The sequence below is a fragment of the Ursus maritimus genome, unplaced genomic scaffold (genome assembly GCF_017311325.1).
Source record: "Ursus maritimus isolate PB19 unplaced genomic scaffold, ASM1731132v1 scaffold_25, whole genome shotgun sequence".
Taxonomy (NCBI): domain Eukaryota; kingdom Metazoa; phylum Chordata; class Mammalia; order Carnivora; family Ursidae; genus Ursus; species Ursus maritimus.
In genome coordinates, this window is record NW_024425008.1 from 42,170,039 (window position 1) to 42,193,254 (window position 23,216).

The following is a 23,216-nucleotide window of genomic DNA, read 5'->3' on the forward strand; positions in this document are numbered from 1 at the left end:
CCGCCCACCAGAAGAAAACGGCCAACCCGGGGAGCCAAGGGAGCAGCCGCGCCGAGCCCCGCCGCTCGGCCAGGCAGGCCGCAGTGCCTCCGGAAGCCTGAGGGGGGCGCGCGCTGTCCCGCCCGGCCCCGGGAGGAGGGGAGAGAGCGGGCGGGGGCGGCGCGCTCGGCGCTTCCTGTTCCGGCGCCAGGAGGAGCCGCGCGCTGTTAGTGCTGCTGCTGCTGCTGCTGCTGCTGCTGGTGCTGCTGCTGCTCTCGCCGCCGCCGCCGCCGCTGCTGCCGCCTTGCCGTCAGTCAGTCCGCGTTCGGTCCTTCGGCACCTGGTTCGCTCGGACCCATCGCCGCTTCTGTACTTTGCTGCGGGCTCGGATCTTGCCGGGTGAGGTTGCTTCGGCGCTAGTGGGAATCGTGGAGGCGGGCAAGGGAGCGAGCCTAAGCGGGAGACGGGCGCGGTAACAGAGGCACCTTGAGTCGCCTTTTCGGGTGCCGGGACTAAGCGTCTAGTCCCCGCCATCTTCGTCAGAGCTACGAGGTTTCCCCCCCACACCCTCCGATCGCCCCCCAGGAGAAGGCGTCGGAGGCGGGTGACGTAGCGCCCGACGGGTTTCTCCGCACTTGACGTCAGGCCTGGTTTGGGGGCGGGGCGGCGAGCGTGCCCGGCCCCTCCCCCACCCGTTCCACCCCACCCCCACTCTTTCCAGGCCGGCGAGACCCGCTCGGAGGCCGGTTCGCTCCGGTTGATCCCGGACTCCCTTTGTTTGTCTGGCCCTAAGGGGCTCTCAGCTCGAGCCCCTCGGTCGACCTCGTTCCTCCATTCATTAGTTTCTAATAAAACGGGAGAGATGGACCTATATAGTCTTGGAGGAATCTGGCACTTGTTTAAGATCGTCTGCAACGTGACAACGTTCTGGTCGTTACTTACCAAAGGAGTTGCTAGCACTTCCATTCGATGAATACACAGGACAGAAACCATGAGAAGTGCTGAGTTCTGTGATACTCTCTTTTTTAGGATTTAGGAGCTTATGTTGCGCATGGCAGCTTATAAATAGCTGAACCATTTCCTTTTTGAAAACCAAGAGCATTGCTTTTACTGGATAAAATTTCTAATGCTGAAGCATCAAAGCATACCAAAAAAAAATGTTTTTATAGCATTAGAGCTAAAGAAATACACACTCTTACACCTGATGATTGTAAAGGCCTGTTTTGAAAACGAATCTTCATTACAGGCCAAGATAGCCTTCAGAGATCTTTCAGAAGTTCTTTGTTCAGCTGTATTCATTGGGCAAGAAGAACAGAAATTTTTCTTGGTACTGGCGTCTCTGAACCTCCTATTCGAAATTAGTTTGTCTCAGAAACTTGGGCTGTGTGTATTAGAATATTCTTTTTCTCTCTCCAGGAGAGACAGAGACCCATTCCTTAATTGCAAGTCTTGGGGCCAGTGTGTTTTGGAATTCAGAAATCTTTGGATTGTATCTTTAGATTTTAGGAAGAGAGTAAGATGCATAGACAAGAGGTATCACCCCTGCAAAGTCGAGGCAGCACCCCTAAGACAACATTAATATCTGTGCAGTGATAGGTGTGACTTGGTGGAAACTATAAATATCCTCAGGTCAGGTTTTGCCACCAACTGTTTTATGCCAAACTTGGGAATGTTCATTTTATTTTCAAAAGTTTCTGAATAGAGAACTGGGGATAAAGGTTTGCAGACCTATAATAGCAGTTGGAAAAGCTTAACATTTGTTGAGTTTTCCTTGTGTGCCAGACAGTGACCAGGAGATTTATTACGTAAGTATCAGGGAAGGTCTGTGAGGTGGATACCATTCCTGTCTACTTACACCTCTGAAGTTTGTAGAGTTCAACCTGTCCAGAGCCAGCGAGTGATGAGCTGAGGTTTTATCTAGGCAGTGGTAACTGTGGGTCACTCTTAACCTATGCTGCTTGCCTGTGTACACAGGAAGAGGATTGAATGTGTCTGTTGCCCACCCACTATTTTTAGAGCACGGTTACCTTAGACATTTAATTTATGAGTATCATTTAGTCTTTCACATCACTAGCCCCTTTATAGATGAAGAAACTGAGAATCACTCAGGGGAGCTCAGTCTGATTGAGACATAACCCTCAGTCTGAAGGCCGTCTAAGACTCCTATCCCTCTTTCTGTATTCCAACCAGTCTGAACTGCTTACACTTCCATAGTGTACTCTTGCCACCTCTAGCTTTTGCACAGTCGGCTCTTCTTTCCTAGCCATCCCCTACTCCCAGCTCTTTCTTCATTGTTCCTCCAGACTGCAAAGGAACCTCTTCTCAGGATTCCTCCCGATACTCCCTTCCTTGATTCCTTTAGGAGCTCCTTGAGGTACTCTCTTGGTGCCCTGTGCTTACACCAGGTAAGGTAGTTACTGTTCAAAGGGTAGTTCTCCACCAGACTGAATTCCTTACGCATTTATTCCATGTAATACTGTTCATTTACCCAAAGCCTAACACAGTGCCTGGTATGTACGTTCCAGGCATAAGAATAAAAAAATGATGTTTTAAAATTATATGTCTTTTAAAAATTTAAAATACTCCAAACCTTTATCAAGTCCCCAGTTCCCTGAGTTGCCCAAATGTAAAATAGAACGTATCTAATAAAAGCCAGTAATAAAACAATCAAATATTAGAATTCGAACTTTATGTTTTCAGTATATTACCATCATCTCCCCCATACTAAACATCAATGCAATAGTCCTGATTTCTCTTATTTTCTTTTTTTTTTTTAGAGGCGGGGAGGGGCAAAATGAGAGGGAGAGCCTTTTCTCTTAAGATTTTATTTATTGATTTAGAGAGGAGGAGTGAGTGTGGGAGTCGGGGAGACGCAGTGGGGCAGGGATGGAATCTCAAGCCAACTCCTCCCTGGAGCATGAGCACGGAACCTGAAGTGGGGCTCGATTCCATGACCCTGAGATCATGACCTGAGCTGAAACCCAAGAGTCGGGGCGCCTGGGTGGCGCAGTCGTTAAGCGTCTGCCTTCGGCTCAGGGCGTGATCCCGGTGCTCTGGGATCGAGCCCCACATCAGGCTCCTCCGCTAGGAGCCTGCTTCTTCCTCTCCCACTCCCCCTGCTTGTGTTCCCTCTCTCGCTGGCTGTCTCTCTCTGTCAAATAAATAAAATCTTAAAAAAAAAAAAAAATGAAACCCAAGAGTCAACCGACTGAGCCACCTAGGCACCCCTCTTAAGTTTCTTTTAATAAATATCTTACATGTCTGTAGTACTTTACAATAAACATGTTAACTTTTAATTATCTGTAAAGTATTCAGGAATTAAAACTGTTTTGCAGATGAGAAATGGTCTGTGGTTAAGAAGCTTGCCTTAGTCAAAAGGATTGATGTCCACATTTCATAACTGTCTAGTTCTATGCGCTTTATCACTCCACCACAATGGGATGGCCCTTTGAAATAGTCCTTGTTCGGTAGTCACTAGTAATTTACAGAGTTCAACTTTTTAAAACCTCTTTGTGATTGGATTGCCATTTTATTCTAAAAGCCATAAGAGTTACAGAAATATTTTCTAGAGTATGTCAAAAGAAATTTTATACTGTTTTTAAATTACTATTCTTGCTGCTCAGAAAATAGAATGATTATTTTTCAGACGATGCGTAGATGCTGCCATAAAGTAGTAATGGGAAGGTTTTTTGGCCAGTTCAGGGTCACATTGGCCTTATCTTAACTAGCATAATCCAGGGGCGCCTAAGCGGCTCAGTTGGTTAGGGGTCCAACTTTTGATTTGGCTCAGGTCGTGATCTCATGAGATGGAGTCCCGTGTAGGTATCCACGGTGATGTGGAGCGTGCACAAGAGTTTCTCCCTCGGCCTCTGCCCCCTCTAAAAATTAGCATAATCTAGGTATTTTGGAATAGTTTTTTAGAATTAGTTTTTTAGAAAATCTAGATTTAAAAAAAATTATATAACTCTTCTCATACTCAAACACTGATGTCCAATTCTGTTTTTTACATTTTTATGATGAAAGTAAGACTAAAATAGAATGTTTCCTATTAATATGAACACTATATTCTAGACATGGAGAGAAGGTCACTTTACTAAAAGTGCTGTAGAACAAGAAATGATCTACTTTTAATCCCTTTAGTCAGGGCTTCCTTCCTTAATCGTGAGATTCTAATACTTCCTTTATCTTCCAGGATTTAATTTTTTTTTAAGATTTTATTTATTTGAGAGAGAGACAGAGATCGCAAGAGAGAGCACAAGTGGGAAGGAGAGGGAGAAGCAGGCTCCCCACTGAGCAGGGAGCCAGATGCGGGGCTGGATCCCAGGACCCTGAGATCATGACCTGAGCTGAAGGCAGTTGCTTAACCAACTGAGCCACCCATGTGCCCCCAGGATTTAATTTTTAACTTCAAATTTGAAAAGCCAGAGTTGTGAGTCAGTTTATTATTATTAACTTATATCTAATGTAATTTTATAACTAGTTAACTTTATATCTTGTGTGTGTGTGTGTATATATATGTATGTATTTTTTTAACTAAGAGGAAAAAGAGGAATTCTGAAAACCTGAACAGCAAGACCACATGAAATCAAATGTATTGCTTTGTTAGTTCTCTGCTCCAGAATTAATGTGAACTTTGATACTCCCTTTCTGTATCAGAAAGGCTCACCCTATTCGAAAAGCATGTTAGTCTTATGTAGACTTTAAACTTGTCATGCACTGATAAAGTTTCTTCAGCTGTTCATCCTAATAATTCACTATTGTGTGATAAAATGTTTTGGTATAAAACCTTAACATGGGAATGAATGGATAGTTGTATTTGCTATATATTCAAGGTGTGTTTTCTGGTATTCTGAATAAAAAGCAGGGTCGTAGCAGTTTTAGCCTTCATATTCTGTTTATCATTCCTGTTCGCCAGTTGTACTTGAAGATAAAACTAAATGCAAGGATGGCTCATTATTAAGCAGTTTTTATATACAATTAACTGTTCATGGGTCAGAGGAGAAAAACTGTGTGATCAGCTCATTAGATGTCAAAAAGATCTGAAAAAATGCAGTGTCTTTTCTAAATTTTTTTTCCTCTAAATGTTTTAACTAGCAAAATAGGAATAAATAAATAGGCATAAATAGACATCTTTAATGTAATTTTTTCCATCTCAAACTAAAAATGGGAGTTTTATTTAAATAGCAGAAGCATTTCCAGGAGAATTGGGAACAAGACCATTGTGCTTACTATCACTATTTAACATTTCATTGTTAAGTTTAGCTGATGCAAAGGAGAAAGGAGGTGTAAATATTGGAAAGGGAATATATTATATATAATATTATAATAATATTATTTTTATTTTTATTATTACTATTGCAGATGACATAATTCTTTACTTGAAATCCTAGCAAATCAACTGTAGTAAAATAATTAGTAACGTCACTGCTTACAAAAGTAATACACTAAAATTTAAAAAGCCTTTCACATAGGGGTGACTCTTGATCTCAGGGTTGTGAGTTCGAAGCCCACGTTAGGGCTAGAGTTTACTTTAAAAAAATAAAAATAAACTATTGAGTGGTAAATGACGTTGGGACCTAGGAAGATCTACCTTGTTCTTGAATAAGAAGATTTGATATTTTGAATATGTTACATGTCCTCTAATCTGTAAATTTAATGCTATTCCAACCAGAACACCATCAGATTCTTCTTATTTTATTTTTTTACAAAATGATCTGGAAAAAATAAACAGAATATTCAGGAATCTAGGGGAAAAGGACAACAGCAATAGGTTAACTGACATTAAAATTTGTTAAAAATAGGGGCGCCTGGGTGGCTCAGTCGTTAAGTGTCTGCCTTCGGCTCAGGGCGTGATCCCAGCGCTCTGGGATCAAGCCCCGCATCAGGCTCCCTGCTCTGCTGGGAGCCTGCTTCTTCCTCTCCCACTCCCCCTGCTTGTGTTCCCTCTCTCGCTGGCTGTCTCTCTCTCTGTCAAATAAAATAAAATCTTTAAAAAAATTTTTTTTGTTAAAAATATAAAGCTACTGAAATTAAAATGGGATGTTGTGATGCAGATCAGTAGAAAAGAGCAGACTTCAAAATATCTGTGGGAAATAATAGAGACTCTGTAACCTGGTGGTTAAGAGCCTTGGCTCTGGAATCAGAATGTACCTGAGTCTGACCCCTTTTCTGCTTGTCACTAGCTCTGTACCTTTAAACAAGTTAACTTGATGAGTTTCCTTTTCTCAAGCTATCAAGTGAGTGAAATAATTTGCATCTATTCAATGAGATTACCCACCTAAAACACTTTGAGCACAGTACCTGTTCTGTGGTGAAAACTCTTTTAAGTATTTCTTGTCAATACTGGCAGTAGACTGTGTTAAGGGTAGTTTGTCATATCCACTGAGAAAAGATAGATGATAACATTAATTTAAGTTAGGGGTGCCTGGGTAGCTCAGTCAATTAAGCGTCTGACTAGCTCAGGTCATGATCCCAGAGTCCTGGGATATATTTCAGAGCTAATATTAAAATTTTATAAGGTGTTAAAAAAAAATGTACTACTAAGGAGTAAAATTATCAAAGGCAAAAAGAGTACATACTGTCTTCCTCTATTTATATGAAGTCAAAGAATAAGCAAAAACTAAGAAAGTGGTTGCTGAGTGGAAGGGGGAGTTGGTTGGAAAGTAGCCTGAGTAAACCTGGAGTGAAGGAAGTTGGTTTTGTATCTTGGTTAAACGGGCATATACAGTTGTCAGAGCTTGTTGACCTGAACACTTAACATCGGTGCATTTTATTGACAATTATACTTCCCTTTAGAATTTGACAAAAGTGGTCCAAAGATGTGAGCAAATTCACAAAAAAGAGGTTTATTATACATTGGGTATGAAATTTTAAAGATGCTCTACTTTCCACTTAATTTTAAAAATGTAAAAGTTAAAACAAGGTGCCAATTTTTTAACCTGCCATAATTGGAAACTATTTAGACAATAATATCCAGTGGTGAAGAGGAATTTTAAAAGATAGTATAGGGGTGCCTGGGTGGCTGAGTCAGCTCAGCATCTGCCTTCAGCTCAGGTCATGATCCCAGAGTCCCAGAATCCATCCCCATGTCACACTCCCTGCTCAGTGGGGAGTCTGCTTCTCCCTCTCCCTCTGCCTCTCCAGCTGCTCCTTTTCTCTCTCTCTCTCAAATAAATTAAATCTTAAAAAAAAAAGTGTAATTGGCAAAGGACTTCAAAGTAGCATGGACTTCAGGATGGATTTTAGGTAGCCTTAACTGTGGATTGTAGATTTCACTTGCAGTACTTTTTCCTGATGACACACATTCACAAGGATACGTGTTCAGAAGTGTTCACTGTATCATTGTCTAACACAGCTCAAAGTGCAAACATCCTAAACTACCAGCAGAGTGAGAGTGCAGACTATACTGTGGATCCCTTTTATATGATGTGCAGCCAGTAAAAAGGGGTGACGTTGGTAGAACTACACGAACTACAGTGGAAGTTTTCTCTATATAAAGACAAAGACCTTGCGTACGTGATTAAGTAACAGTGGTCTATACAAAGAAAGTTCCGTGAAGAATATATAAGAAATGGTAAGCACTGGTTTTGAAGTATTCTCTCTTTCTTTCTTTATCTTTTTTAGGAAAATGTCTGATGAATTTTCGGTAAGTTGTTGCATTCATCCTTCATAAGTATTTTGGCTCTTAGGAAAATGACATAGTTCTAACTGTGGGCCATAGACCTCTTATTTTAAAAGAGATGATTTTGTGATCTTGGTTTTGGCTGGGGAGAGCATGTGATTCTAAGAGATGATCTGCCTTGACTTAGATATGTTTGAAATTGTAGTCTGTTGTATGCATTTATGAATCCTTAAGTAAAAAAAAAATTAAAAAGTGTTAAGTGTTAACATGGGAGTGTTAATAGTGGCCAGCGTTTTTTGAATATAATATACACCAGGCACTATGTGAAGGGTATTACATGAATTATCTCATTTAAGCCTCAACTTAATGCTAAACTTTTTTTTTTTTTTTTAATGAGGAAACTAAAGCTCAGAAAGAGTATGTAAACTGTTTGAGGTAAAGCCAGGATTCAAATCCACAGTATTTTGAGTAATTGCATTTAGAAAATTTGATCTTCTCTAAGGAATTTGCATTGTAAAGTTGATTTTTATATTAAATGAATTGTTTTTGAACTGAGCAGTTTGGCTGTTGAAGATGTTCCAGGTGTTTATAATGGCTCACTCTACAGCTTACTGTCCTGTCTGGGTTTATAATCATGTTGGACGTGATTTGTCCCTAAGTAAGATTGATAAGACACGCATGTTTGTATTCCAGTTGGCAGATGCGCTACCTGAACACTCCCCTGCCAAAACCTCTGCTGTGAGCAATACAAAACCTGGCCAACCTCCTCAAGGCTGGCCAAGTTCCAACCCTTGGAATAACCCAAGTGCTCCACCTTCTGTGCCGTCTGGACTCCCACCAAGTGCAACACCCTCCACTGTGCCTTTTGGACCAGCACCAACAGGAATGTATCCCTCTGTGCCTCCCACCGGACCACCTCCAGGACCCCCAGCACCCTTTCCTCCTTCTGGACCATCATGTCCCCCACCTGGTGGTCCTTATCCAGCCCCAACTGTGCCAGGCCCCGGCCCCACAGGGCCATATCCTACACCAAATATGCCCTTTCCAGAGCTTCCGAGACCATATGGTGCACCCACAGATCCAGCTGCTGCTGGTCCTTTAGGTCCATGGGGATCCATGTCTTCTGGACCTTGGGCACCTGGAATGGGAGGGCAATATCCTACCCCTAATATGCCATATCCATCTCCAGGGCCATATCCCGCACCCCCTCCCCAAGCACCAGGGGCCGCGCCACCTGTTCCATGGGGCACTGTTCCACCAGGAGCCTGGGGACCACCAGCACCATATCCTGCCCCTGCAGGATCATATCCCACACCAGGACTCTATCCCACTCCCAACAACCCTTTTCAAGTGCCTTCAGGACCTTCTGGTGCTCCACCGATGCCTGGTGGCCCCCATGTGAGTGTTAAATTTGTTATTTAAAATGCACTAATAGTCGCATAAGCACAACTGGAAGATTATTTGCCTCCAGTTTCAGATAGAAGATTAGAAGGCATTTAAAACTTTTTAAAAGAAGGGGTATGTGTATGTAAGATATGAGTAAATTTTGAGCTTCAGGTAAAGCATTTACTAGAAGGATGAAAACATAAGTATTCCTGGTACTACTAAAAATAGAAGAATTTCCTAGAGATTCACAAAGACTTCATAATATAGTAAGTAATGTCCTCAGTAACATCCTTGAGGTAAACTCAGGTGCATTTCATTGGACTTTTTTTTTTTTTTTAGTATTTCTCAGTCACATTTTATAGCCTCAGACCAAAGCACAGTTCAATAAAGTCTCTGCCTGTGTGACTTCATACAGAGGTAGATTTTTAGAGCATCTAGGACAGTGAGTACGTAACATTGCTTGTCCTTTCTGTAACTCTCCGTAGTGTTTCTCAGCCAAAGTTTTGCTAGGTTCTCAGCAGCACTGAGCTCCAGGTTACACCATTATTCTGCATTGTCAGTTACGGGTAATGCTTCATGCTTTACTGTCCGCCACTCCAGAGAGGTAGAGTTGACATATTAGTTGGAGAACCTGTCTTGGACATACAACCAAATAGAAAAGCATCTCATTTCCCCCCAGAAGTAAGCCAAGTGAGTGTTCAAACAGAATCATGATTCTCCTTAGGGGGAAAACATGACTGACTCTATAACAAAATAATCAGGTCTCCAACTAGATTAATCAAACATCCGCCTCAACTGTAAAGGAAAAGGAATCTTAATAAAATGCCATCAAAACCCAACTTTCATTAGTATAACCTCTTGCTATACGTTTGTTTTTTTTTTTTTTTTGCAAATTGTATGCCAAAATAGATGGGATGACTTGCCGTTTGGATTTTATTAAGCAATAAGTTTATTTTAAACCACAGCAAGGAGTTACTAAACTCCACTTAGAAAAATTTGGAGGTTTACTTTTTCTTTTTTCTGTTGCAGTCTTACCATTAAGTTAATGGACGAAGAGATGACGCTTTGCTTTTTGAAGTACATATATATGCACATGAATGCATATATAAAAATGGCTGGTTTCACTCTTCTTAGAGGGCATTCATGAAAGAACAACTCTTGCACCTCTCAGAGAAGATATCTGCCTCTTGTTCTTGGATGTATAGTACATCTGATGGATACAATCAGATAAAAATGTACAAGTAAATCATTCAAATGTGATTTTTATTCGGTTTTTATGGAACGTTAAAGTGATGAAGTATATTGAATAGCTCTTTGATACAGTTTGTTTAAAACAAGTTTCCGATTTGTTTAAATTATGAAACTACACAAAAATCTAAGATGATGTGGATTATTGTTAGAATCTGCAACCTCATTGGCAAATTATTTCAAGTATTTTTCTATAATCACTTTTTCCCTAAATAAACATACTTTGAAAACAATTACATTGTCATAATTTAAACAAACGATGCCTCTCAACATCTTGAACTGCTCTGTGTATAGAATAAATAAACCTGGTCCTTGTGAGGTGGTAGTTTGGATATATATTTTAAAGCTGTTGGTAATTACTGTCAGATGTTGAGTTCATTAGCCAGGCAGTGTTCATTTTTATCTTTGAGCTTTTAGTAAAAACTTTGATTTTGAGTTCCACCTGATTTGCTTTATTTTTAGCCAGATGGGTCACACAGCTCCAAAATCTGCCATTTATGAAAGCTTTTTTCTTTTTAATGCAGGCCAACATGTGTGTAAATTGTTATTAGAGAATTGGTCATCTCTGTATTGCTTTGGAATAGATTTTGAGATGTCAGTATTGCTTTGGGAAGAACTCGAAGAAGGAAATAATTCTCTCCTTTGTCTTGAACCTCAAGCCGGAGGAAACCCTGGAAATTGCTTCATAGTGACAAGTAACTTGCATTCCCACAAAACACTCTTCTACTCAGACCCTTCCCTATAGGTCCCTCTGCCTCCGTTCTTTGGAAGGAGCACATCCCTTAGTTTCTCCCTGATAATGGAAAACTGGCACACTCTAGGGGTCTGTTGTAAACACACATAGCAGTTATGAAAGAACCTTAGTCATTTAGACATGACTCCTTGTACGAGTGCATTCAAAACGTGTCTGTGTCTTCAGAGTCTGATGAAGCCGTGTCATTGTCTTTTGCATAGTTTCCTCCGTCTGTTGTAAAGTGCTTAATGGCTAACAGTTCAGTTCTGTGTCTGTTGACAGGTCAATAGGTAGAATTGAGTGCCATCCTTAAAAATTATCCTCTAGCTCTAACACCGAAACTAATATAATAATGTGTAGATCTTTGCAGTTGCTTTGAGAGCAGTGTGACTGTCGCCTAAATTCGTGTTGTTTGTAACCACCAGAATAGCCTGAGTAGCTTTTTGGCACCTTATCTCTAAATCAGATTCTTAGAGTCTTAGAAATGAGTATGTTATTTGTCAAATAACATGTTGAACCTTTGAATGTATCTATCGGGTTACTAAAATATGTTGTGAATTTCTTGACTAGGACAGATTTATGCTGAAGCTCTTGTTTTTGCTTAGAAATAAAATGTTGAGTAGTTTGTTTCTCTTACAGTTAAAATGTCAAGAATGCCAAATGCTGCCAGTTCAATGGTTTGATAGCTACCTCCTTTTAAGAAAGCAAGATGGTCATCTTTGAGAAGAACATTCAGCGATTAAGCTCCCTTTTAAGTAGATGATAGAGTCAAGCTTGCAGAATCGAAACTGATTTGTTTAGGTATCTTCAGACTGGGGAATGTTGTTAGACAGCTCCTACATAGTGGCACAAGCGGTCTTGTTTTCTTTCGCTTCCTTGTGAGGACAAGCCGCACCGCTCTGCAACACTCTTGGAATCTTTGGTCAGAGTAGCCTCCCATTTACGAGGCATTAGCCTTAGAAGGTATTTTAGCTTAGATGATCAGACAATATCATGTCAGCTGACTGGAAGGATAAGAGGAAAAGTGTGATAGCGAAGAGCTCTCTCTCGGTGGTTATTTTGGTTGTGCTACATTGGGAGAAGTTGACAACTCTGGCTTTAGATACAATATTTACTGTAACACTAGAGGATATTGTTTGATTAAGAGAAGTGGTAGCACGTTTGGGAATCTGTAATCATGGGGTCCATTTATTAGACAAGAAAATCTGCTAAAAGATTTGAAGGACCATGAATGTGAGATTGGAAATTACTACTCCCAGTAAATACATAAACTTGGCTAGTGACCCGTACTGCCCAGTGTGCCCTAGACATAACACCTTTTCTTTGCTTTTCAAGGACTTTCCAACTGGTAGTTGTGAATTTTTTTTTAAAACATAAGAACGGAAATCAAAGGGACTAGAATTTGCTTTTATGTTCCTTTCAGTTTTTTAGAGCATTATTTCTCAACTTCCAGGGAGAGTCTTGATTCTTGTGGGTACTCTGGGACAAAAATGTATTTTTTGGTTCGGGGTAAAGGTAAGCGCAGAAGTTGTTCCGGTGGAGGAATGGGGGAAAGCATGGGGGAAGGTTTTTCTGTTTACAAGGGAGTAACATTGCTTCTGAAACCAGTCCTGTTAGGCTGGCATCAGTTTAGGGAAGAGACTATTTCTTAGAAAGTTTGTTGGTCTCAGAAGGGAATACACAGGATGGAATATGCTGGCACTTGTACTCTCTCAGAGCAAGAACTTGAAGACAGATTTGTTGGAGATAATTGAGATGTGTTGAGGATTTGTGTTTCTGGAGTTGGAATCTTAGATTTTGAAATGTTAAACCTAAAAATGAAAATAAAGACCTTAGGTCCTCACACACACACGCAGTTCTCAAGAATCAAGCCTTCTTAAAGGAGTGCTTGAAATAACCTTGGCTTGTCTGTACTGGACTTGGCCTGACACCTTTCCATGCTTTTGAAGATAGCTGTTTACAGCTCGGACCCTACGGCCCTGTTTTGTATAATGTAAAACATTGATTATTCAGGAATAGGCAGTACGTTTGTTTTAATAACCCAAGGACTTCCTTTCTCCTTGGTCAGTTTTCCTGTTGTTTTCAGTAGAGAATAATAAAAGGGGAGATAAGAAAGGGGGTGAATTTTTGGCCTTGATCTGGCACACCACTACAACAGAATATTGGCCTACTTTCTAGGAAACAAGTCAGTTTTGCCCATAAAATTTTACCTCAAAAAATACTAAGTGCTACCTATTGTACTCAAATGGACAGCTTTTGAAATCATGTGTATAGAAGGACGAAGCTATACTCACGTGTCAGTTAAAATGGTGGGCCTCGTTTGCATGTCAAGTGCCCAGGCTTCTAAATGATTAGTGCCAATATCTTCCTTCCTCACCCTGAATAGTCGAGTGCTAGATTTATAAAATGCCAGGGTTATAAACCCTGGACATTAAACCTAAGTACAGACCTTCAAATGTTGGTTTTTGAAAAGCATAAGGTTAAATTCAGATGAATCACACTGATAGAGGGTACTATGCAGAGAAAGGGGTGGGTAGCTTTCAGGGAGACTAAATTTAATCTTAATTAAGCAATATTTAGTATTGAAGACAGGCACTTTTTATTTTCAGAATTCTGCCAAGTAAAATGAAAATTGCCAATAAAATAATCAGTATTAAATGCCATGCAAGCTGCTGGCTAGAGAAAACATCTGAGAACTGCATTCATTCAGCAGACACTTGAGTGTCTGACCCTGGTGCTTTGCCAGCTTCCAGAGCTACAGAGATGGAAGAGAATGCCCGTCCCGTGGAGGCTTACAGTCTAGGGGTGGCATTACGGAATGCATCAGTACACCCATTTTTGGTAGACCTAAACATGTTTTAGTTTGCTGCTGGTGGAAATCAGAGGCCAGCCTTTGGACATTTTAAAGAGCAAGGTGTGTTGTGTCCTTTTTAAAAGTAAGAAATTAGTGTTTCTTCAGATTGTAGTGTTTGTCAGTGCAACTGTTCATGTGTGCAAAGTAACGGGATGTTTTTCCTCTTCACTTCTTCCCTGGATGAAGGCACTTAAACTGCCTGTCACTGGTTAGCAGATACTGATTTGTTGCCATTAAGTAAACTTGACTTCTTATGTGTGCTCTATAAAGGTTTTTTTGTATTTTTTCTTAATATTGTGATTTTTTAAATTGACTTAATAATGACAAATTTAATGTATGTAATTGTCTATGCATTTTAAGTTAAACTGCCTAAAATGTGATTTGAGACATAGACATTTGTTTGTATTATGAACTGTAAGCAATCTGTTTGAGACGTTAGGTTTTATCACCTGCTGCTGTATTTGTAAACAAAGACATATGTTGCTTTAAGAAGTAATTATAATTAGGAATAGTCTATGGATGTGATACTTGATATTTTTTAAGATAAACTTGTTTGCTTTTGTGTATTATACCTGAAAACTTTTTTAAAAAAATGTATTTTCATGGTTTCACGGGTTTTCCATGTATCTTTTTCTTTGGGCCCAGTTCTGGGCTTCCCTGAGAAGTCCAGAGCCTCATTAACTACAAAATCGTTGTCATAAAGACGACAAAAAGGGCCTGAGATGCTCCTCGGTGTGTGACCTGCATTCACTTAGGCGTTTAAACAGGCTGCCGGGGAATGACCTTCCATGGACCCTCTTTCAGCAACATGGTGTCCACTGTGTGCGCCTCCTCTTATCCCTTCAAGGCTGCATTATTCTTTGTAACCAGGTTATCTGTATATACAGAGTTAGGGAACTTTCCCTCTCTGCCCCTACTGCCACCACCCCCGCTTTCTTCTATGAAAGATGGGTCTGTTCTTCTGTAACTACCATGCCTATGGTGAGGGTCACCGTATCAGACTTGGTACGGTTTGCCATTCCCTTTCCACAGGGGGTTTGCTAGCCTGTCTTGAGCCCCAGTGTGCGTGGGGCTGTAACTTACGTACTAGATTATGCTTTTGAAAGAGTCTTCTGCTTTTTGCCTTAAAGTTGGACAGAGCGCAATGTAAATTTTTCAGTTGCATTTGATGTCTTACTTCCTATCCCTTAAAGGTGCTGACCTCAGGTGGAGCTTAAAGTAGGTAGTGAAATAGAAGATCATTCTGAAGCAGGGCTGGGGTTTTTTTCCCGTCGGGAAATGACACCACTTCAGCAGACACGTTCTTCCCCAGGTACCTGACCCAAACTGGTTCTTTTTTTACCACCGTATAAAGACTTAGCGCCAATCCTTTCGCAACAGATGTCTAAAGCAAAATAGAATCCTATGCGCTTATTTTCAGTAAGACAGTACAAAGAAGTCTAATATCCGAAGAGAATTTGGGCCATCCTGTAGAGTTGTTCCTGTGGCCCGTGGACATGATTCTTCTCGTGTGGACATTAAACAGTTATTTTCACTTCGTATATTGTGGGACCCTGGGGTTCCCGGGATGAGGTAGAGCTTCATCCCTCCCTACTCCGTGTTTTCTCGTAAGGCAGTTCCTCTCTTCCACTTGTTATCATTTTACTTTATTAGTTTGCGGCTGCCATAACCAAACATCATAGACTGGGTGGCTTAACCAACGGGTTTATTTCTCACAGTTCTGGAGGCTCGTAAGTCCACAAAGTGCTGGTCTGCTCAGTTCCCCACTAGGGGTTCTTTGTGGCTTGTAGAAGGCCATCTTCTCACTGTGTCCTCATTCATGGAGAGTGAGAAGCAAACTGTTGTGTCTTAGAAGGACACTAATCCCATCGAGGCTCCACCCTCATGACCTCATCTAAATGAATTAGCTCGCAAAGGCTCCCTGCCCAAATACCATCACATCCACGGTTAGGGCTTCAGTGTAAATTCTGGGGGACAGTTGGTTCATAACACTACAGATGTGTTGTTGGGGGAACAAAATGTTTTGCTGCTTTTAAGTTCCAAAAACAGTTGTAGAAGACTATGTCTCCGGGTTGAGTTTTGCTAAAATCATAATCAGACATTCACAAGTTTAAGAGAATCTTAGTCCATATAGAATTCTAAGCTATGCTTGAAGTGTTAATGTCATATAAAAGAGGAAATTTAACACTGTTCAGTTTTTGCTTTGTTCCTATTTTATGTTAAGCCTCATTTTTTAAAATCATTTAGACTAGCATTCCTTAGAGGTTGGTAGGCAGCTTAAAAAGAGCCTATTTTTTAGAGATAAAGAGGTTAAGTAAATTCACAAGGTCATAGTAATAACGGATGGTGCCCAGTTCTGTCTTCAAGGCTTAGGGTTTGTCCACTGTTTTTCGCTCAGGCATTCAGTACCCTTTTTATGCAGTTGCTTGCTTACCAGTCTCAACCCTTGCCTATTCCACAAGACACCCTGACTTGTTCTTGTCCCCTTAAGATGCCACTGGTAGGTTCCAAAGCTATGGGAAAACTGGTGAAAACACTCAGCTGGTTAACTTTTTAGATAAAGAAGTCAAGTTAATTGAGTTTCATGTATTTTCCTACTTAACAGCTTAATTTCTTTGGAGCTAATGATAGCTTTTATGTACATTTTATATATTTTGGTTCATTCAGTTCTTAACACCCTTGCTTTTGAGATACATAGAATCTAGGAGGAGACAAAAACAGTAGTTGACACTGTATTAAACAGTTCACATGCACTATCTCAGTTAAGCCGCGCAACAATCCTCTTAGACAAGGACAGTTCTTGTCCCCGTTTTACAGATGATGAAGCTAAGGCTAAGAGGTTATAGAGATCACCTAGCTAACTATGTAAGGAACTCAGATTACAATCCTAGCTGTGCCTGATACCAAAGCTTTGCCCCATACCACTGTACTACAGAACGCTGCTTTCTAAGAACGGCATCTTATCCTAGTCGCCTTAGGGCAGTAGTTCCAAAATTGTATACCTGGGAGGTCAGATCCATCTAGCATTGAATGTTATGTAGCAAACCTTTCACACATTCCATGTCATTGAAGGAGTGGCATTGGAAATTCACTTTAAAGAGAGTATGTGTCTGAAATGTGTGTCCTTATAGTTGATGAATAAGCACAGTTCTTAAACTAATTTAGAACTTAGTTGTATTTTTATAAACAAAGGCAAGTTATGTTCAAAGGTGTAGCAGTTAGGAGTAGGTTTCAGAGGCGCGCCTGAGTGGCTCAGTCGGTCAGGCGTCTGCCTTCGGCTCAGGTCATGATCTCAGGGTCTTGGGATCGAGCCCTGCGTTGGATTCCCTGTTCAGCAGGGAAAGTGCTTCTCCCTCTCCTTGTCCCTCTGTCCCTCCCCACCCACCGTTTGTGCTCACTCTCAAATAAACAACAACAAAAAAGGTTTCAGATACGGACATGAGCGTTGTTAGGAAAGGTCCCGGATGATCAAACCACTAGTCGACCGCAGTGCTACCGATTGTTGAGGACACTGGGTGTCCAGCTGCCCTGCAGTGGGAAAGGCTTGGACAAGGCTGTCGGAGTGGCTGAGACAAGAGGTCTCTGTTAGCAGTGGAGGAGCAGCCAAGATGTACAGGAGAACTGTACAGAGGGTGGGAGAGTCCAAGGGAGGTTCTGCCAAGTACGGCTTGACAGTTCTTTTTTTAAACTTGCCAGTACAGGACATGCTAAGTTAAAACATCTTGACCGTTGCCTAGTTACTGCAACACACAAAATTCCCAAGGACTAAACTTAGTGAATACCTGGATCCCTTCTTGAATGCCCAAAGAAATCTTTACAGAAAAAGACCAAAAGTCCATGACTAATGATTTGGACTAGCACCCAGGCTTTTTACGGAATTGGGATGAAGAGGATTAATGCGAACTAGGAAAAGCCTCTTTACAAATTTTATATAAGATTGCTTAACTGAAAGGCAGTAGTAAGTCTCCACCTCTGGTGAATCTGCAATAGAAATCTGATCAAATTCTAGAAGGCAACCCTTCACGGTTTCAGTGAGCACCACAACCGCTGGGGACCCACGGAACAGTTTTTTTTGCTTTGAGCTCAGCTCTGCAGTGTGATTTGCTGCAATTGACTAGCTTCCTGTGCTCACCTTAATGTAAGACACGTCATCATGCTCACAGCACCACAGGGGAAAAAATGGAACATCTATCCTTCCACCTAGCCAAAGGGATCTATTTGGTGTAGTAGCATAACTAAGAGATTACACTTCTAATAAATAATACCTATATTAATGTTCCTTTTTAAACTTAGATTGTCATGGGGGCGCCTGGGTGGCTCAGTCAGTTAAGCGTCTGCCTTTGGCTCAGGTCATGATCCTAGGGGATCCTGGGATTGAGCCCCGCATCGGTCTCCCTGCTCAGCGGGGAGTCTGCGTCTCCCTCTCCACCTGCTCGTTCTCTCTCAAATTAATACATAAAACCTTTAAAAATAAATAAAATTATTTAAAAAAATAGATTGTCATGCTTAAAGGCTTGAAGTTACACAATGTGATAATATACTTACTGGACACCAAGGTTGTGGTGGTAAGTACGTAAGTAAGTATGTAAGTGGTCATATACCCCAGTTTGCCTGGAGCAATTCTGGTTTGTGTTGTCCAGGTATAGTTATTAGTAGCACCCTCCTTGCATTCTCAAGCGTCCTGGTTTTGAGGATAAATTATGAATTGGCTATCCTAACTGTAACAAAAAAGAATGCAAGTGAAGGTTTTCCGTATTGGTTTCCTGATACAAACTCATCCTAAAGACCATGTTTTAGCAAAGAAGTTAACCTTTGACTCACGTAGCATTTAGGCTGCCACTTATACTGCATCTTAGGTGAAGAAAAATATCCAAGTCACTCAATTGTAGCCACATTGTCTTCAGCAAATCCCAAAAGCATGAAAAGCACACATTCTAGTTCTAGAATAGGAAGCCATGCCTTTTTTAGGCTGGAAAAGATGGATAGAGAAGGAATGATGGGAATACTACTTTCTGGGCATCTCTCCAAAGGTTTCTGCCTCATGGCCTCAAACATGTCTTTTTTTCCCCACGTCCTGAAAGCAATTTCCCTTAAAGCTTCAAGTTTCTTTGTTTTTGTTGTTGTTTAACTTAATCTCACACACTGAACAGCACTGAAAATTATGTCCAATTTTGGGGGTCTTTTAGCTGCTGCATAGAAACCTTACCAAATCTGTGGTAGAATTGCATTTCATTTCCTCCCGTCCTGGACTGACAGGAATGTTTGTAATTCACAGTAATGGTGGGAAGGAGCACACAGTGAAATTTTTTCAAAGGGTACATTAGTGGCAGGGAATAAATGATGAAAACTCGTTAAACCACTTCAGAAATACCTGTCGGCTGGAGTAATGGTTCTCACTTTTTTGTGTTTGAGACATATTTTTTTAATACTGGAACTTGTGGCTCTTCTGTAAAGAGTGACTGCTTCTGGGGTTGGCACACTCGTATTCCCCCAGTATTCCTGTTTGAATAGAATGTCTGCGGCACGACCAAGTTCTTGCAAGTTCTCTCACATAGTTTCAGAGCAAAGTTCTTGCATGTTGTCAGAAACAGTTTTTCCTCGATGCTGGCTTAATGGTATACGCCCTCTTTCCCCCTGCAGTTTGAGCCCCACTCTTCATCTGCAGCCGCAGTCAGCTTCACATTCTGACAGCCACTGCCGTAGAAGTACACGTCCCCAGCTGTGGCAAAAATTAATTTTGCACGTTGACCACAATTTGCTGACGCATCTGTTCTCAGTACACTATGATACTCACCGAAAACATCAGTTAGAATGGGATGAAGTTACGAAGTTAAAAACCGCTCACTGCAAACATCAGTTTGAATAGGATGTGAAACCTCAAAATACCAGTATCCATTTGCTGCTCGCACCTTTCACAACAAAGTAGCTGGAATCACATCTGACTCACTCATCCACAACACAGAGCTCTCCAACAGCTCATACTCTTTGTATGAGGAAAAGCATGTTGAGGGGGTGGGAGAGGGATGCAGCTGGGGAGGGGGTCCATGGAGGACTTGGTGGAATCTGACAATATTCTGTTGAGTGGGGCGATGGCTATACTCGAATGTTCACTGTTAACTCCAAAGATACGTAATACTCTTTTATATGTACAATTTACATGGTTTTTTACAAGTATAAGGGGACTGTGCATCTAATCTTGAAAGGAACCCCCGTTTCACCCAGAGTGTCTCTGAGAAAGGTAGACAGCCTAATAACCTCAGTGGTAGCTGAGTCCCCAGGCATGTAACAGCGGTGTGAGGCTGTGCCCAGAGTCAATGTTTTTCCTTTACGCTAATAACTGAAGCTTTCAATTGCTTTAGGAAACAGATGGTTGTCATTAAGAACACAAAAGCATGAAGGGTCTGCCCAGTGAGCCACTCAGTCTAGTGTCCAGGCTGACCCTGGAACCAAGAGCTGTTTTGTGAGAGAGCACAGTTGGTACATAAACCCAGTCCGCCAGAGCCCCACTAGACAAATGGAGAAGCAATTGTAAAGCGTGCGATTACATGAGGCATTGTGTGGGGCTGGCACAGAGAGAATCACAGAGTAAACAGAGCCCCACAAGCACAGGAGGAGACAATAGGGATGATATGTTCCACGGTGATGATTAGTGTAGCTGGAGAAAACTGGGAAATCTACGGAGAGTGAGCACTGAGGAGCGTATGCCGCGGTAGAGACCCCGGGCCCTGGACCCCGACCAGCTGTATTATTTAAATACTCTTTCCACCACTTACTAGATCCATCACATTGCGAGAGTTATGTAATCTTTTGGTGCCTCCGTATCTTCAGCCACAAATGCAGAAAACAGTAGTTCCTAACTCCGTGGGGTTTTGAGAATTAAATGAAGCCATCCACGTAAAGCGTTTAGTGCTTGACATCATAAGCACTCAACCAACGGGAGCTTATCACGGGACCTGAAAAGCATTTTTCCAGGTTTGGGGCCTACAAGGATGTTACAGTCTAGTAGAGGAAAGAGAAAAGTGAACGAGCCATTTGCATCCGGTGTGATGTCACTGAGGCAGGAGGCACAGCCTCCTCTGAGCACACCCCGTGAGCACCCAGTAGTTAAACGGCTACCATGTCTTGAGCGCTAACCATGTGTGACCTGGTCTCCTAAGGGCTTTAATCACGTTATCTCCTTGAGTCCTCACAACACCTTCAAGCCAGGGGTAAAAGTCAGCTCTGTCCAGTGCAGAGCTGGGTTCCTTCCCCTTCGTGGTGCAGGTCTCCATGAGTGTCGCAAGGAAACTGGCACTCCAGAAAAAGACCTGTCTCAAGAGAAAGCACAAGAGGGAGACTGTCCTCACCTCCAGCCACCTTGCCCCCGGCCATATTTGCCTAATCACATCCTTCGTTCCCGGTGTGCGTGGGAGTTTCAGGCCGGGACGCTGGGTAGGAACTGATAGAAGCAGGTCGAGTGTAACTGTGGTCCCTCCAAGGAGCCGTGTTCCCAACATTCCGGAGAATGTCCCCACACTGGAACAGCTTTCCTTGCATTCTTCCTCGTGACGTCAGCAGCATAACTGCAAACACGACTTGCTTCATGGCTGCCCACAGCTACACTGTTCCTTCATGCTGGGTTTTGGGAGAACACACGGGCTATTCACTGCGGAGTCTCAAGCTCACTGGAAACTCTGAACACCTCATACTTAAAAGGAAAACCATTGCTCCTTTGCTCCAGATTACGTGAGAGACTTTAGCCTGTATACACTGATGTCAACCACTACTCTGATCAGGGAATAGATAAGAGAGGCATTCCTTGGAATGAGTATCTAAGAAGAATCTTAGGAGAATCCAAGCCTTGGACAAAGGGAATTGAGAAACCTTTGACCAAGGACAAAGGAAAACAGAACAGCCCTAAGTTAATTGCAAAATATGTCAGCACCTAGACTGTTTTCAATCATGCAACTGGACTTACTAACCACTTACCCTCTGCCATGTCTGGTAATTCAATAGTGAACTAGTCGAAACAATTTCTGACCTCATGTAGTTCACAACCTGGTGGGAAAGACGATTGTTAAATAATGTTAACTGCACTTGTGATAAGTGACAAGGAAAAGAGCGTAACGTAGTAGGCAGGAGTCGAGTAAAGCTCACCAGAGGAAACATTTGAGCTGCAATATGAAGGACGAGCAAGATTTAGGCAGGCAGTAAGTTAGGAGAAGGGTGCCAGGAAGAGAATCCAAGAGCGGCAAGAAAAAGGCCACCCTTGTGTGCAGGGGGGAGGAAGGGGCCAGGAGTGCGAGTACCTGCCTGCATGTTGATGGTGTTGGGGCAGAGGATGTGAAATGGAGCACAATAGGGTAGAAGACCTATGATCGGCTCTACTTTTCCTCTGTGTTGTCTACTAAATGCAGCAAGCTATCTTCCCATTGATAAATGCTCCGATAAACTCGGTTTCAAGTCTTAAGAATCCCCTGACCATCCAGGATAATCATACCAGGGAGATCCTCTGCATAGAGATCTGGGTTCCCTGAAGCCCCATTAGGCATATTTTGCCAACCTGGTGGAACAGGAAGTCTCCTTTTCATAATCTTAATATTGTTCAGAGTGCCTGCCTACACCAAAGCACCAGTCTATAAGCCACTTGTGAAAGAATAGTGTCAGCACTGTGCTGATGGGGGGGGGGGTATCATCCCTGAATTTATTCCAAAGGTGAAATTAGAGAAACCCTTGAATAATTTGGTCAGCTCATACCCCAAGTAACTTCAGTTTCCCTATCTTGCTTCTTGCCATAGTTTTCTTTCTAACCCAGAAAAACAGAGTGTTTATAAAGCATACAAGGTAATTTCAGATGAACAGCTTAGCCTGTGCCTGCTATAGTAAACAGCTACATTTTCCAGTCCTCTTTAAGGCCTTGCACAGAGCAATTCCCAAGCATTTCCCGAGATCTGTTGTGTAGAACACTGATTGCTAGAGGGGCGCCTGGGTGGCACAGTGGTTAAAGCGTCTGCCTTCGGCTCAGGGCGTGATCCCAGCGTTATGGGATCGAGCCCCACATCAGGCTCCTCCTCTGTGAGCCTGCTTCTTCCTCTCCCACTCCCCCTGCTTGTGTTCCCTCTCTAGCTGGCTGTCTCTATCTCTGTCGAATAAATAAATAAAATCTTAAAAAAAAAAAAAAGAACACTAATTGCTAGAGATGCACCTGGAGTAAAGAGGTTCATCAGTCAATAGGGTTGAGCTCACTACATGTGACCTCCCCTCATAGAAAGGTAGCGCCACAGTAGTGTGTTAAGGCGCTCACAAGTCCTAGAGCGAAGAAACCCAATAGTTCCTACACATATTTAGCTACGTACTTATTCTGTTTGAGTAAGTATGTCTCTATGGCAAGACTACCTGAGGGTCTCGCTTATTTT

General features: G+C 42.0%; 1 protein-coding gene across 3 annotated transcripts; it reads left to right on the plus strand.

The window, feature by feature from the left end:
• The first annotated feature begins 161 nt into the window (after positions 1-161).
• MAPK1IP1L (mitogen-activated protein kinase 1 interacting protein 1 like) lies at positions 162-10,467 on the plus strand. 3 transcript variants are annotated; one of them, XM_040641857.1, is made up of 5 exons: positions 162-378; positions 2,283-2,384; positions 7,603-7,624; positions 8,294-8,998; positions 10,016-10,467. In XM_040641857.1, exons 3-5 carry the CDS (start codon positions 7,607-7,609, stop codon positions 10,025-10,027), a joined length of 735 nt encoding a protein of 244 aa, XP_040497791.1. In that variant the 5' UTR covers positions 162-378; positions 2,283-2,384; positions 7,603-7,606; the 3' UTR covers positions 10,028-10,467. The 3 variants fall into 3 exon arrangements, with proteins under 3 accessions (XP_040497791.1, XP_040497790.1, XP_008700026.1); XM_040641856.1 differs by lacking the exon at positions 2,283-2,384 and having other exon boundaries at positions 163-378; XM_008701804.2 differs by lacking the exon at positions 162-378 and having other exon boundaries at positions 1,515-2,384.
• Positions 10,468-23,216: the final 12,749 nt, after the last annotated feature.